This window comes from Cygnus atratus, chromosome Z, assembly GCF_013377495.2.
Source record: "Cygnus atratus isolate AKBS03 ecotype Queensland, Australia chromosome Z, CAtr_DNAZoo_HiC_assembly, whole genome shotgun sequence".
NCBI lineage: Eukaryota > Metazoa > Chordata > Aves > Anseriformes > Anatidae > Cygnus > Cygnus atratus.
In genome coordinates, this window is record NC_066396.1 from 73258879 (window position 1) to 73274970 (window position 16092).

Sequence of the window (16092 nt, forward strand, 5' to 3'; positions counted from 1 at the left end):
CAAACTTTTCCCTCATTGTATATGTGTTAGAAGTATTTTTTTTTTTTATTTTGTTCTCACATCGATTGCATTCTGCCTTCTGGCTTTTTTGTTTTCCTCCTGAATTCTTGGTGTCTCCCAGACACTCTGCCTGAAATATGTCGTTCCTGCTGGACGGTACGTATGCAGAGAGAGGACCTAGTCAGAGAAGCTGAGTAATCACTGAAGTATGGTGTGAATTTACAACAACCTACTTAATTCACGTGACCTCTTGTATGCCCTGAAAGCCCGTCTGCTAAACACAACTCAGAGTTAATCCAAGCCAGCTCTTAAAGGGAATTAGTCAAGCTGCGTGCTAATCCGCTGTGTTTACCTGCGTATTCAGATATGCAGCAGCCCGAGCTGTATCGAACCTAACTTGATAGTTGAGAGGGGAAGGGTTGCAGGGGAAGGTGATGAAATTTTGGTGTTCTCTCCATCTGTCTCCTTTCAGGGCATGTTTCAGAACTGATTTGTGTTTATAAATCTTGAATTCGTGGAATGATCAGCATGAGCTACCTGAGGCCAAAACCCCATACTCTGCTACAGCTCTCCAGTAAATACCTCTGGAGCTGCTGCTCCCAGGATGTTGTGGGGGTATATTGCTTCCTGATCATCCCTAAAAGTTGTTCCTCAAAAACTGCAGCTGGTAGAGAGGGGGCATTGTAGATGGAGAGGAGTATGGTGTGGACTAGGGGGATAAAGGAAATCCTTTTGATCCCCACCAAGAAATTAGCATCCAACCCCAGTTTTACATCATGGCCTCACAAATTCCATGTGTATTGTTGTGAGCACACTGGTGACTTGCATGGTGGGCAAGAAGTAATTACCTTTAATTTGTCAACATTAGGATTTTTGTTGTCTTGAGCTACTGGGTTTGTTGCCCCTCCCTTGTGGTGAGATCAAAGGTAAGATCTTATTTCTGGGCCACTGCTGTCCATCAGATAAGTTTGTTTGTGGCCTTGGGAAAAAGAAGTTACGTGAGAACAGGGAATTTAAACCCAGCCATTAAGATAATTCTTTCCCGTTGTCAATTCTTAGTCCTTTCAAACTTCGTTTGGCTTAGCTATGCAAAATGCAGTGCAGCAGAAATTACCAGGATAACAGATGTTACAGAAATATTTCTGAAGCAGCTTGAGCGTTATTTCTAGTTTGTTTTGAGAGATTGATAAACAGTCACTGCGTTGGTGCTGGCCTGAACCACGTTAAGCTGATGCCTTGCAGTCTTTCATGTAGTTTTCTGTGGGGAGTGGAGGGCAAATTTCTGCTTCAGATAAACTTAATTAAACTCCTGTTTGCACACCATTGGTCAGGGTCCATGCAGATCTATATTAAGATGGTACGTTTTGTAATTTGAGGTTTGGGGTTTGGCATGCTTAATTGCGGACTTCCTTGGCTTCAGCCTTTCCAGATTATTGTATTTTGTGGTGGTTCGTTTTGTCTGAAGAATGAACATGTGTTTTGTGTGTGTGTGTGTGTGGAGGGGGTGTATTTGCTTTAATTTTGGTCCCCCTCAGAGCTGTTTAGAGAATTGTGACATTCTGTTATCATCCAGATGTTTTTTATCCAGTGAAAAGGATAATGCCTGAATGTCTAAATACAAACTCGTTTCAGAAGAATGCCAGACTACTACTACTACTTCTTTGTGTTTTAAACAAGAAGTGGATCATATCAGGTAGGGTTAGCAGATGGAGTCCATTGCTGATCCATGGAAGTGTTGAATTGTATTACTTTGCTTTTTCTTTTTTGAAATACATAGTAGAAATCTGTAAGTTATTATGAAGAACATTTCTTGCTGCTTTTCCTGCTGAGGAATGATAATAGCATCTTAGTATTTTAAATGGTGATTTATACCTTGATACGAGTGACTTTGCCTACTGTTGTCTTCTTTCATGTTACTGATTACTAAGAAAAATAATGAGGAGAGTTCTCTAAGAGTTAAATTCTCTCCACTACCTGTGTGAGGCCATGCCCCCCCTCTTGGCTCTGTGTTGTGAAAGCTGCTGCTTTCCCAGCATTCAGAATGGTTTCAGTGAGCATCTCCTTGCTTGGGTTTTGTCATTGTTTATAATGGAGGAGGACAACAGTATGCACTGCATTTCCTTTTTGCACGCCCCCACCCCAGTGATGCTGGTGACAGTTAGTGATGCATCATAAAGGATGAGCTATCCATGGTGACTTTGAACTTTTCTCCCCGTTGGTTAAACTCTTCAAATTTCGAGTCTGTCTGTAGGAATAAACTATGTTGAAAGAGTTTCAGAAATTGTTTTGAAATAGCTTATTTTAGAAGCATTCGGTACTTCAGAAGTCATTACGATGGAAGTGCAGATTATCAAAACATTGTCATATGACGGCAGCTTCCTTGTGGTTGTGCTCTGAGAGACCATCCACATTGAAGTTACTTGTTTACATGAGCCTGAGCACATTGGTGTTACTTTCCAGCAGTCAGTGTCTACTCATATTTTTCTCTTGTTTTCTGGTTATTCTTTTATAAAGTTTATTTTAGAGTAATGGGATGATGTTGAAATTCATTGATGGCATGAGTTATTACTCTGGCGTTTTCCTAGTCTACATTGCCTGTACTTGAAAGAAGGAAATCAGAAGTTCACTTTCAGGGATGTCTTATTGTTCCAACATTCACTGATTCAAAGAAAAAAAAAAAGAAGGAAAGAGAAAACGAACAATAGAGCAGCTGCTGCCTACAATTGTTTCTTGCAGCTGATGCTGTGGTTAGTACAGATACTTTAAAGAATTATTTTTTTTGTTGTTCATTGGTTGCTTTTTCTGTTTGCTTGTTCATTTTATCTTATGCCAAACTGATCATTTTGGTGAAGAAGCTCCTAATATAACTGAAGAAACGCGTATGTGCCAGCCAGCATCCCTGTGGTGGTAGATGCCCACTCACCCCCTCAACTGAGAGCAGGAGGAGGCTCTGCAGCCTTGCTGAGTCGCAAAGTAAAAAGCACCTGTAAGCAGTCTTTAACATGCAAAAATTAATGAAGGTTGTTAAGAGAAGCTATACTGCTGATAGGTAATGACTAAAATAAGTCTAGAGGTTCTGACTGGTGATGGGAAGGCAGCCTATCAGAGGTTGGTATGTTGGTTTAAAAGGTGGAAATGCAGGAAAATGAGAAAACTGAGGAAGCCATGAAGAATTTCTTAGATTTTTCAGACAGAGCTCAGAAGAAGCTCTTCAGAGAAGTAGGAAGCTTCAAGAAAAGATGAAGTATAATTATGGAGAAATTACAAGAAAATTCTGTCCAATAGATGATTGTAGAACAGAAATAGCATGAAAATAATCAAGAAAAAAAGCTGAGCAACCCAGGGAATGGAAATTAAATAGTGCAAACTGACCTCGGTCTGGGAAGTACACAAAAGACTTTTAAAAGGGACACCTAAACAAACCAAACAGAAGTTTTGTCTGATGGTAAATAAGATTCTAGAGAGCTGAATATGTGGCAGAGTGAGAAAAGGTGTCCTGTGTTCAGTGGGGGAAAAGGAGCGTGATTCAGTTATGGACAACATGGTGGTGGCACTTTTAGCGAAATGATAAGATATGACGAGTGCCTCCTGAGTTCTTTGAAGCTCATCTGAGCAGTATGCAGAGAAACTTGGAGTGCTGCTGCATGCCTTGTGGATTAGCCTCCAGCTAGGTGGAATTCACGCTGTACCATAATTGACAGGATTTAGGGAGAGTGCATTTGTGATTTCACATGTTACAAAACCAGACACTGTGGACTTGTTCTTTCAAAATGTGTTATCTATTTGTTAGTAAAATGTAACATTTGCTTTTTAATCGCAGAAGTCAAAATAGCAAAGATGCAAGTCCCCTAAAATATCCCGAGGCAAAGGATGTTAATTGTTTTGGACAGAAAACTAGAAACACCTTTTTTTTTTTCTTTTTTAATCAGATACGACAATGTTTAGTTTCTTGCCTTCATGATGGGATGTTTATGTGCCTTAGAAAAGACCTTTTAAGTGACCCTCTTGCTACCATTGACACAGAGGAGGGATGATGTTTTTTTTTCCCTTCAGGATGTTCTTGGTCCTTTCCATTAATCTGAAAACAAATGTCACGACTGGCCAAATAAGCATCAGTTCTGCTTCCACCAACACTGTAGTGACATCTCCCAGTCATCTCCTCAAACACCTTTTGCCATGAGTAACCAACTGGAGCAAGTCGTGTGGGTATGTGTAGCAGAGCAAGGAGGGTCAGGGCTCTCTGACTTCAGCAGGGCTGGACCTGCAGCAGATGCTTGGGGAAGTGGGAGTCCTCCTGACTTCCTTGCCTGTCATTAGGGTCATCCACAAAACACATGAGAATTTCGTGGGCACAGGATCAGGCTCTTGGTTTGCCAGAATAAACGAACAGACAACAACAAAAAAAAAACAAGAAGACAAAACAAAGCAAACAAACAAAAGACTGAAACAATTCCAAGAAAAAGGAATAGCTTACAATCTTAGGAATATTCCTCTTACTGAAGAGACTTCGTGGTGGCCACAGAAGGACATCTGAAGGATGCTTCTGGGGATCAGCATTACAGTAGCTAAAGGAGAAAGGCACAAATGCACAGGTTAATTACAGATGTTTGAGCTGTCTGCCCTTTGGTGGAACCCAGTGCATAGCTGTGGTCGGCCTGCTTTTGTCATCTTCAGAAGGGCAGTGAGGCATGGTGAAAGGCAAGCCAGGCTGGCTTATGGAAACGATTTCCCTGCAAGATGAATGCTTCAGGATAGTGTACGGTCTACTAAAATTTTTGCATTGCAAATTTGTGGATAGAGATTTTTTTCTTTTATATATATTCAAATTGATCTTCCACCTTTTTTTTGGATGGGCAGAGGCTCTGATGTTGCCCTGCTGGGATGACTAAGAAGGCTTATCTCCTGCCCCATGTAAACAGATGTTTTCTTGGAGGGAGTGACACTGCATAGCACTACTCTCTTACTGTGGTAAATATGCAAAGTGTGCGGTAAAGGAGTAACGTGATGGATTTCCTCCATAATGGTGCAGTGTTGAGGAAGGGACAGTTCTACTCTCTGCAGAGTTCATGAGGCTGCTTGGCTTGGGCGAGGAGGCTCCACCTGACACGTTTCTGCATTCCCTGCTGAGATCTTTGCTGGCTGCAGTCTGTCACGGAAAGATTTAGCAGCAGTCTTGCAGTACTCAAGAATTACTAATTCTTGAGGCCAGAACAATGATCTCTTCCTGATTAGCTACAGAGCCCCTATTCAGAGAAGTATGGCTGATGTCATTTTTTCAAAGCACAGGCTGAGCTGCAAGTGCAGATGACATCGTTTTGAGGTTCTCTGTTGATCATTGTGTTCTAGAAGTCTCCTACCCAATGTGAGGGCAAATTTTATCATGTGCTGAAATAATTTTCTTTTTAGCCTTGGATTACTGCTGAAAACTTCACCTTTTTTCCCTGTCTAAGGAAGGCTAAGATTTGTATTGTGCTCCTGAACGTGAAAGACTGAGCCAATAGAAAATGTCAGTCTTTCCTAGCTGCAGGAAGCTGCAAAGTCCCCTGGTGCACCTTTTAAAAAATCTTTGAAGTGTACAGGTGTGAGCTGGCTGAAAGCAAAAGACAGAGTAGAAAAGGTGGTTCATCTTTATGTTTTAGTGATACCCTCTTGGACTTCTGCATTTTTATTTGGACTTATTAAGTTAGTTCTCTTACACTTGAAATTTTTTGGTAGGTGCTTTTCAGATGGATGGGCAAGTTGACATTAAATTTCCCAAGGTGTTTTTTGTTGTTATTTTGGTTTACATGGAAGCTAAATGCTCCAGACAGAGTTGTTGTTCTCGGTCAAGCAATCTGTGGGGTGGCGTACTGGTAAAAAAGCATCATGCTGTTGATGCTGCTGGTGGCTAAGATGTGGTTGCACAAGTATTATGCAGAAAGTATGCAACGTGCAATCAAAGCAGACATCATGCAAACACAGAAACAGATGTATTGCTAACATCGGACCACAGCAATAATAAAATCCCTGATACTGTGGGTACTTTGTAATGCTGAATAACTTCCAGGACAACTGTTCAGGAGTTTTTTGTTCTGAAGACAGAGCAGCAGCAGTGTAAACAGTATCTGCTTTGACATGTTCAGTGGCTGGGTTAGGTCTGGGCTTGTGAAAGTTTTTGTCCTTCTGCTTTTCTGGCTGCCGATGTCACAAGTGCTCAGATTGTAAAAGCCTGAGACGAGCCAGAAAGCAGATGATGTGCACGGGATAAAAGCAGGATGTTTCTGAGCAGCCAGAGCAGGGGATCTCCACTCTCATGACCTAACCTTGGGGTGCTGCTGCTCCTCGGAGGGACAAAGCATGCCAGCAGCTGGACAGCAGGTAGCAGGCACTGGCTGCCCAGAGGTCTTGCTGGAGGCTCCTGCTGCCCCTCTGTGCTTCTGCAGAAGGCCGTGTCAGCTTGCCCTGCTGCTGGCTCTTTGACATGCTCTCACTGGACATCCTGTGCATGCAGGAGCTCTGGTAGTGCTCCTACATCTCCATGCCTTGGGAGGCGGCCACCAGCTCCATGGCTATTATTGCAAAACCTCATCGCCCTGCCATATAGCCAAACGGGGACAGCAGGACGGAGGGGTTAGTGCTGCCCAACTGTGGTTTTGGGGCCAAACACATCAATACTGCATTGCAGCTGCCAGGTTACTTATTACTAACTAGTCATTTGTTGATGACTGTGAAGCATGTAAAATACTGTATTATTGATTTTACATATCTCCTTCCCTTACTCCTTTTCTCACTCCTCCCCTCCCTTTTCAGCCTTTTATTTAGCCACTTTATTCATTGCCTGTTGTTAATTTGTTGTATCAGGTTGGAAATGCATCTTTCTTTTTTTTTTTTTAATAATTGCTCTGGAAATGTTTGTGCACAACCAGTGCATTACTTCACTGGTACAGATATCCTGAGAGCAGAAATTACCTGGATAGAAATTAATGCTATTGGATTAACCCAGTCAGCCTGCAAAAGAGAGTGTTTCATCTCTTAAACTGTGTCTGCAAATAACTGGCCTTTAATGCCAAAGTGAATTAACCATTGATTAGTGAAAAGAAATGACTAATTCATTTCTCCACAGAGACAGGGATCTGATGGAAAAATGTTCCTGGATATGGATTAATTTCCAGTGGCAGTTTGGGCAACGTGTGTGCTGCATTCTGGGAAAGGGGTTATTATTTATACAAGCATCTTGTAGTCTGTGTCTAAAACACAACTTTTACCTCCCATGTGATGTGATAACATAACAATAGTGCAGAAAACCTCATCATGTTTCCTGTGAGTGTCTTGATTTTTTTTTTTTTTTTTTCTGCAGGACTGAATGAGTAGCTTGGTTTCTTGGCATCTTTAGTCTGTGATAGGTCTTTCTGCTCAATTTGAAAAATTTGGCCACCAGCTTCGGGCTGGTTGTAACTTTTGTGATACGAACTCTTGCTAGTGGGAAAGAGACATGTATGTTTTACTCTTCATTTTTTGCAGTTTCTGTAAGGTAGGGATTTCTCATCATTGTGCCTGAACTTATCCATGTATTAGCAAATTTCATTAAATTCACGTTTCTAGACTGTGAAGTTAGGCTCAGAAATGTCTGACCTTCCTGGCACGGGCTGTTTCCAAGCAGGTGACCATAGTGCCAACATTGCAAATGGAGTGGGCTTTGGGAGGAGGCATGTTCGTGTAAATGTTTTCCACCGTGACCATGGAGGCTGGCGTTGCATGGGCGTAACTCATGCTGTTTGATGGCATCAGGTCTAAAGACATGCTTAATAGTTGCAAACTTTTCCTCCTATAAGCATAAAAATAGACATTGTTATGATGCAGTCTGTGCACATGACATCAGAAACAGATATTTGCCTTCCATACTTTTATTGACAAAATCATTCCTGACTCCAGCAGTGTAATTTCAGATTCACTGCTACTAAACAGCTTAACTGGTGCCATTACTTTATCCTGATAATTACTGCTATAGTGGTGGATGCAAAGGCAGCCTTTATCCTGATTGCTGGAGAGAGCCAGGCTGGTGTCAACCACGCTGCAGAAACTGTGGAGCAAAATGTATTCAAAAAGTGTATTCAGATGCACACAACATCAGCAAGGTTTGAAAGGTATGGTTATTTTTGTACTAGCTTCCAAGATGGTGACACATCTTTTAAGGGAAGAGAAGGGGAGGTCCCTCTTCTGATATATCAGGTACTTGAAGGGGTGTTTGCAAGGGAAGAGATTCTTTGAGTAGAAAGAAAAAAAAAAAAGGCAAAGTTGTTGCAGTTGTTCAGAAGGATTTAAGGTAAGAACACAGCAATGTGCCACGCCATCTGCCAGGAAATTACCTCCTTTTTTGTTTTTATCTTCTGCTTCTTGTACCTAATACTGAATCATAGCTATTAACATACTGCAGTGTTTTTTAATCAGTGAGCGAGTTAGCTCAGGGCACAGCAGGTTATCTTCAATTACAGGCAAAATGCATCCTAAAACAGAGAGAGAGGGCGGAAGTGGGAGGAAATACTCATCGTAGAGATCATAACCACTGGAATAATTTAGCTTGTCAGTACGCTTTGACAGGTCATTCAGTGGAGCTTCATGTCTCTTATGCAGATCATTCTGCAAAAGTGTTTGTCGTGGCGCACTGTGTGCTGAACTCACTGTGGGATTCAGAGGTCTGGTCCCTGACACAGAACCAGACAGACTTTTCCTGACACGCCACACAAGGCATGCCATGTGGAAAGGAGGAGGAAAGTCCTGAGGTGAGAGGACAGGGAGCTGGCACACGGCTTTTCCTCCTTTTTTCTATCCAGTAGAGAACTGGTAAATGTGTAAAAAAGAAAAAAAAAAAAAAAAGCAGTGCAGTATGCAAAGGCTTGCAGAAACTCAGTGCTTTGGTGAAGTCAGTGCTGACAGCAGACTTCGGAGCATGCTACAAGAATTTCACGGAGACCAAGAACTTCTTATCTGCATTTCTGTGGTATGAATTGCCCTGTGCCAGTCTGCTGAGACCATCATTTCACAGCTGCTGGTACCTCTGCTCAGTTATGAAATCATATTTGTATATCCTGTGGCTTTTCAGATTTTTTGTTACTGCTTTAAAGTGTATGTCAAAAGAAGTTTGAAGAGTTACTGTGAAATATTTTTTTTTCTAAATAGTTTTAAGCGAGTGAATTGTATTTATGTAAACAAATGTGTACATTACTATTCAAGATCTGAGTGTCATATGCAATGAAGGCTTTACCTAAAGTAATATAAGGACTCAAAACAGGTGATATCTCCATGTTAGGAAGGGGATCTAATGCTCTGCAATGTGCAAAAGAAAACCAACATTTTTGCAATAGCTCCTAGCAGTCACTGTATTAAAGGAAGAAAGAATAGAGTAAGGTCTCTTCTCCTTTCTTAGCAGCACGAAATTGAAACCAACTTTCTGCCTTTCATTTTTGTTTTATGTGCTAGACAGTGTATCCATAGTTGTTCTTCTATTAACTGGGTGAGGTTACTGAAGAGGAAACACCTCCATAGCAGGTAACTGAAAATTCATGTTTGTGTTGTAAAATCTCCCCTCTTTTTTTTTTTTTTTTTTAAGAGAAAACCAGATTTTTTAAACTAAAAGACAAAAGGCTGGAAGAGTCATCTTACCACCAGACCTCCTATCTGAATGAGAGGCAGGAATCACAGGCTTCATAAGCTAAAATGAGCAATGAAGAAGTATTCAGTGTGCTAATACAAACCCAGACCTTTTGGTGCAGGAGCACTGAGTGAAGCTGTGGGCCATCCTTTCGGGTGCAAAACCCATGCAGGATGCAGGGAGCAGCACAACTTGCCCCCTCCCAGAGGTGGGCCATGCTATCTCCATCACTCTAACAAGTGGAGAAATGAGGCAGCAGCTAGGCTGAGTCATGGTTACAGCCCTTCCATCGACCACACTTCCTTGTCTTTTTGCCTTGTAAGGCTGCCGTGGCAGGGTCATGCTTTCATTTGTGTGTTGAACAAGCTCAAGCTTACAAGCAGCAGTTGTTTGGCAAAGGAGGCTGCTGGAGGTGAGTGATGCCAGATGATGGCTCTTGGATGGCAAGGCTTAGGATGCCATATGAAATTTGGAATGTCTCTGGAGTGACATCTGGAAGTGGAAGCCCTGTGTCAGATCATTTTCTAATTTTCTTGCCTTTCTAAATGTTGTGTGATTGTTGTTGTTCTATTTTCCTTGACAGGCTTATTGGTCCTAGCCATCTGGGGTCAATTAGTACTTAAAATTGTCCTCTTTGTAACTGCAAGTTAGGCTTTTATTCGCTAGAGGTGGACAGGGAGGGTAGCCTTCTTTAGCTGAGCCAAATAGCTTGAAGTTCATACTAAACCAGTGTCTTCTGAGTCATCTAATCCAGAAACTTGACATCTGTAGAGAGAAGCAGTGGTACCAAAGGATGCTGTGATAGGAATACAGAAAACCTAAGCTGAAAAACAACAACAGTGCAGAAAAACTGATACGATCTGCACGGGAAACGAACACAAATTCTGAAAATCCAGTTTGCCTTCCAGTCCCAGCGCCTTATTCTAGCAGAGGCACTGTGTGCATTTGTAGTCCAAGTGACATATGTAATGATTCAGAATTTGTTGCTACCATTGTGTCACTCTAAATCACAGATATGTGTGTGCTATACAAGAAATCGTGTGTGCGGGGGGAGGTGTGGGGGGGTGTTCATTACTTCTGTCATTGTAATGTGTGTTTTAGAAGTGGTTCCATCAAGACTACGTTTCTGTGATGCATTATTGCATTTCTCCTAACTACTCAAAGTAACGCCAAAACCGCATTGTTCCTCTTTTCTGTGGTATCGGACAGCTGGTCCAGAAATTATGATGCTTAATTATGATGTGTTTGAGAGCAGCATTTCATTTGGTGAGAGTGCACTCCCGGTCTTCATGTTAGACACGTGCCACTCTGTCAAGTGTCAGCTGATTTATCTCAAGTTACCTAAAAACACAGTGTGTTACCATAAATGACTTTCCAAGTGTTGTAGTTTATGGTGAAATTTCATTTTTTGAAGATGAATCACTTTCACAAAGGAAAAGAAAGTCTATAATCTTCATTTTACTGATTTTAAATATGGATCCAATGTCTTTTCCCATTTTTCTTTTGGTAGTTCTGTAGATGGCACTCAGTAGAGATGCAACTTATATCAAGAGAAGACTCAGTGGAGTGGCGTTCACAAGTGACACCTGCAATTCTTATGTTTGGGAGTGATATGTGGGAATCTGTTTGCAGATCTGGGGACTTTTGTTCAGTGTATTGTAGGCACTAAGTCATCAAATCTCATAAGGAGCCACTCCTGTGCTTTTGTGTTGCAGGCTTCCTGTTTAATAGAGATTACATTTTCTGCCATAATGCCCCTTAGTGAAATTCGTTACGAGATCCTATTGCTTTTATTTGCAGTTCTTGAAAAACTCAGGGCTCCACCCTGAACTCACACGGGTATTAAGTTAGCTGCCACCTTTGTTTGCCTGAAAGAAGGCAGCCTGTTTTTGCACCTCCCTGAAAGCTCTATCCCCTCTGCATTTTGTTACTGCTGAAGGAGACAGGGTGGGATGGGAGCAGGGGGAAGAGTCCTTTTGTACAGCCCAACTCACTTACAGCTGGGGTGAATTTAGGAGCCTAACCATTTAGCAGAAAGTCGTCATCACCACTCAGGTTGTGCTCAGGACGTTGAATAGCTTTGGTACGGCACAAAAGCAGCAGTGGCCCCATCTTGTGCATCCTTGTCCCCTTCCATCTGTGCACTCCTACCCATGCATGACTTCTGTTGGGTGGGCAGAGCTCCAGGTGCCTTAGCCCTGGAATTTCAGCCAGAGAAGCAGCAGGGTATTGGTTTAGTGGCATGTATGGCATTCAAGATATCATGGGTGAACCCTGTTTTTTTTGTTTTGTTTTTTGTCTTTTGCATCCTGCTTTTTTATTTTATATTATTGCACCAGTTGGAGATGCCTTTTGCCTTGCAAGGTGTATGCAGAAGAGTCCTCCTTTTCCCTGCACAAATTGAGGGATTGGTGCAGCACAAGCAATGAAAATGTGGGGAGGTGCAGAAGGGGAAACAAGAAATGTTCATATGCCTAGGTATTTTTTAACCAATCCTGTTATTTCTGTTTATTGGTGAGATGGTGAAAAATGACTACAGAAATATTCTCTCATCTGTGTTAAAGTACTCATTGCCTGCTACAAGATTAGGCTTATTCTATCCTTGGTGTACTACCAGAAGTACACAGAGCTAGAAAAAGGGTGAACAGATTCATGACATTTTTTTTGTCAGTTTTTCTCTTCTGGTGTGTGATGATCCCTAGTAAAAAAAAAAAATCATAATTTTCTCTGCTTTTTATATGTGGCAAACACGATTCTGAGCATACATCTAGTTTTGGTCTAAAATAGTCCTCCCTAAAGTCTGCTTCATCTGTAATATATTTCTTCTCTTCATTATGCAACCGCAGCCGCATTTCAGGAGTAAGAGAGTAGAATAAATTTAAACAGAAACTAACAATGATGTAAGGTACGTGCAGTGTCATTGCTGCGCTTCAGCGTGTTTTGAGAAGGACAGAAACTAAGGTCTGATGAGTTGTTATTTAAGTTACTTTTGTGACAGCTCACAAGACAGTGAGAATATCTACCAGCTGAGGATCTTAAGGCTCTTGATGGAGTTTTACTGGAAGTCACGGTCTTGGTCAAACAGCAAATCATCTCTGAATCAAGAAAGCAGTAGTTTCAAGTTGACAGTATGTTAATGTTTCCTTCATCTGTCATGCACAGTGGAAAAATTAGTGAATTTCAGAAGATAGACTGAAGTTTGTTTTGAAAAGGAAATAGGAAGGATCTGCAGCTTGGCTCTTTGATTTCCAATGAATGTTTTCTTGGAGAAATGCTAAATCTCCATTTTCTGTCCTCTACATGAGCATAGTAGTAAAACTTTGGAGCAAGGAGTGGAAAGAATGAAAGGTTACTAGCAAGAAATTAATAGGAAAGAATAGGGGTCACTGGAAAGCTATATAAAGATGGAAAAAATGATCCTAGAGCTTGGAAGATGAGCCAGTCAGCTACATGTGACGTAAGGCAGGCTGGGGTGTGCTGAAATGTGGAGCAGGCATTTAAAGATGATGCTTTTTAAGAAGGAGGAATAATTTCCACAGTGGTGTGCGAAGGCTGAGTTTAAACGAACAGAACACACACACAGACAGAGACACACAAAAAGAAAATACTGACTCAGAAAAGCATGTGGAGTGCAACTTAGCCATCCTTTCTTGGCTGGGTAAGTAAGGGCTGGCTTTGAAAAAAGGAACCAAAGTCTGGGAGCAGTGGTAGTGTTGTCTGTGTGCTTGCACCATGGTCTCCGTTTGAGAAATACTGGTTAGGTAAGGGATCATTTTTAGTGTATTTGTTGGATGCTGAATACAATTTGCGGGAGAGGTTTTCCACCGTGACTTACAGAGTAGGAAGTGGTAGATACTGTGAGCAATAGGAATTTGTCCAAAATCCCTTCTGTGGTAGCTATTTTGTGGGTCATGTTATATATATGTCTGACCTGATTGTGGAAAAGAAATTAATAACTGCAGTGGCATCAGTCTGGAATTTTTAAACAGACTTGATTTCTTGGCCATTTACAGTTTTCTACCCATTTGTTTGCTTTTATTTGTGCATAAGAATAGAAGCATATGCTGAAGCTGGTCAAATCTTGATAATCATGATAGTTAAGGAAACGGCTCCATTCTGTTGTATCATCTGATCAGCAGTTCACTATGTTCACCTACTGTATGTATCTGGCAAAAAAAAAAAAAAAGGTTAAAATACATCTAGGATAACGTAAGTTCATCACAATGTCTATGTTACTTTTGTTAACAGAGAAGAAAAGTAGTGTGCTCACTAAAATGTAAAAAAACACCAACTGAGAAAATAAATGTATCCTAAATTCCAGCGAGTAGTTGTATGCATACTGTTCCGTGAGGTTTCTCTGTTGTTTCTTTCACTGGGGAAAAAATGTTAATGCGATTCTAGAACTCTGCAAGTGACCATCGTTATTTGGAAATGTCTGCATGGCCTTCTCGCAGCGTTCAGTTCCTGTGAATTCCAGTTTGTGTGGCTGAGTGAATAGTTTTGCTGTTCTGGACCACATTACACGGTGCCCTTTGAAACTTCTGCAAGTCCATTGTAAGCGGGTTGGGTGGTGTAAACTGCCAGGCTAGTTTTGCAGCAGCTGAGGGGCTCATGTGTTGACTGCATACCCAGTTTTCTTGTTATTCTCAACATTTTTTTTTCCTTCCTGCCAGGAATAAATGCCAGCATGACTAGGATCTGAGGAAGCATCTCCGTATTCCTACCGAAAGTTCGCGGGTGCAGAGGAGGGGTGCAAGGACAACAGGGACATTTTGAGCTAAAATGGATATCCCCACCAATTTGGTGCCATCCTCCATGATGTCGCAACCTGAAGTGATTGAGGTGAGGAGATCGCAGTTGAAACTCTGACAGCTGAACTGACTGAACCTCTTTATTTCTTCATCAAATCCTAGGTTTTTTCCAGTCTCAATTCTGAGTCATCGAGGGAATTTTCCCTGAAACGTTGTATTGAAGACACTCATCATTTGCTAAGAATGTTGTTATACTTTGAGGCATGACATTGCTGTGTTATAATACTATTTGTAGAAGAAAATATATGGCATATTATGATCTTTATTGTTTCCACGTAGGTGGTCCCTGCAGTATGGTTTGATTTTAACGTGCGTAATGAATACAAAGGAGAAGAAGGTCGTGTTGGGGTTCAGTTCGAATAGTACTACAGAAAATTTCAGGTTCAGTGCTCTTATCAGGAAAGCTAAGGTTTTAAGCCAAAAGCAGCAATAAAATTAATCATATACTTCCAATTACTAACACACTAACCTTCCTTTCATGAATCAAAGTGTATGTTTAAGCCACGATATTTATAAATACCGAAGCGATTTCTTCTGCTTCATGTACTGAACGCCAAGTACTTGTGCCTGCTGGTGAAATAAATATTACAAACAGAAAAGGAGATGTTAGTACCAGTCAAGATTTCATCTCGGAAAGTATTTTCAAAATTGCTTTGACTTCACTGAGACCCAGGAGTCTGTTACATCTTAAAGCTTTTAAGGGTATGTACCTTACTGAACAGTGCACTACAATTGATTAAGGTAGATGATACTGCCAGAAAATGGGAGATCTGAAGGTTTTTTCATTTGTTTGCTTTGTTTTGTCTTGTTTGTTATTGTTGGTTTTTGGTTTTTTTGTTTTTTCTTTGCCAAAAATCCTTTGGCTCAGGAGAACTGCAGCTCTTAGCAAAGAGCACTGAGAAGTGCAGTAGTTCACAGAGATACCTGTACCCTGTGAAGCTACAAGGAAATTGTCCACTAAAGGGTGGCAGAGCTGAACCCGAAATCTGTTTGGGGAAAACTTCTTTGTGCTCCTTTTCCTCCTGGTTTCAAATGGAGGTGGATTTTGTGTCTTCACAGCAGGTCAGGACACCTAGTAGGATGGAGATGAGGTATGCCTGTGTCCTGGGGTGCAAGGCTGCTGATGGACTCTTCTCCCTTTCTGGAGAAAGGCTTCCCCAGGCCATCTCCTTGGTGCTCTGAAAGACACTTGCACCACTGTCTCTGTGGGTTCCCACTTTGAAGAAAGGCTTCTTTGTGTATAAGAAATGTGTGTAACTGTTTAGGGATTGCTGTTCAGGATAAATGTTTTCTTGAAGGGAAAATACGGTCAACTGTGGTGCAAGAATGAGTGGGAGAAAAGCTACCACTTGTAAAGGACCTGATGTGAAAATGTCTTTCTAATACGCATGGTCACTATTCTGTTGTATTTACAATAAATGCACCCTTTTTCAGTGTTTGCAAGGAGTTTCTGCTGAGCAAATCTTGCATGGGACTTGGATCACTAGACCAAAGACTAGAGAAAAGCAGAGGATATCAGTCATTGACTGGTAACACAGATGGCTCTCCCTCCCCGCCTTGGCTACGGAGGCCGTGCTTCCGTGAGGTTTGATTTGGGAACAGAAAAGAAATGGCAACAGGAAACAAAGAAAAGTCTGATATCTCAGTGTGGGA

The 16092-nt window shown here is 41.4% G+C and overlaps 1 protein-coding gene across 6 annotated transcripts in view; it reads left to right on the forward strand.

Moving 5' to 3' along the window:
* LPAR1 (lysophosphatidic acid receptor 1) overlaps nt 1–16092 on the forward strand; it is a 69751-nt gene that overhangs the window by 8613 nt on the left and 45046 nt on the right. For 2 of the 6 annotated variants that reach the window (XM_035564557.2, XM_050716421.1), the window contains exons 1-2: nt 9934–10040; nt 14302–14470. In XM_035564557.2, coding sequence (XP_035420450.1) covers nt 14411–14470 — 60 coding nt within the window. In that variant the 5' untranslated portion in view covers nt 9934–10040; nt 14302–14410. Of the gene's footprint in view, nt 1–9461; nt 9526–9933; nt 10041–13128; nt 13287–14301; nt 14471–16092 lie in introns of those variants that run through there. The other 4 variants (XM_035564556.2, XM_035564560.2, XM_035564558.2 and 1 more) reach the window with 3 other exon arrangements.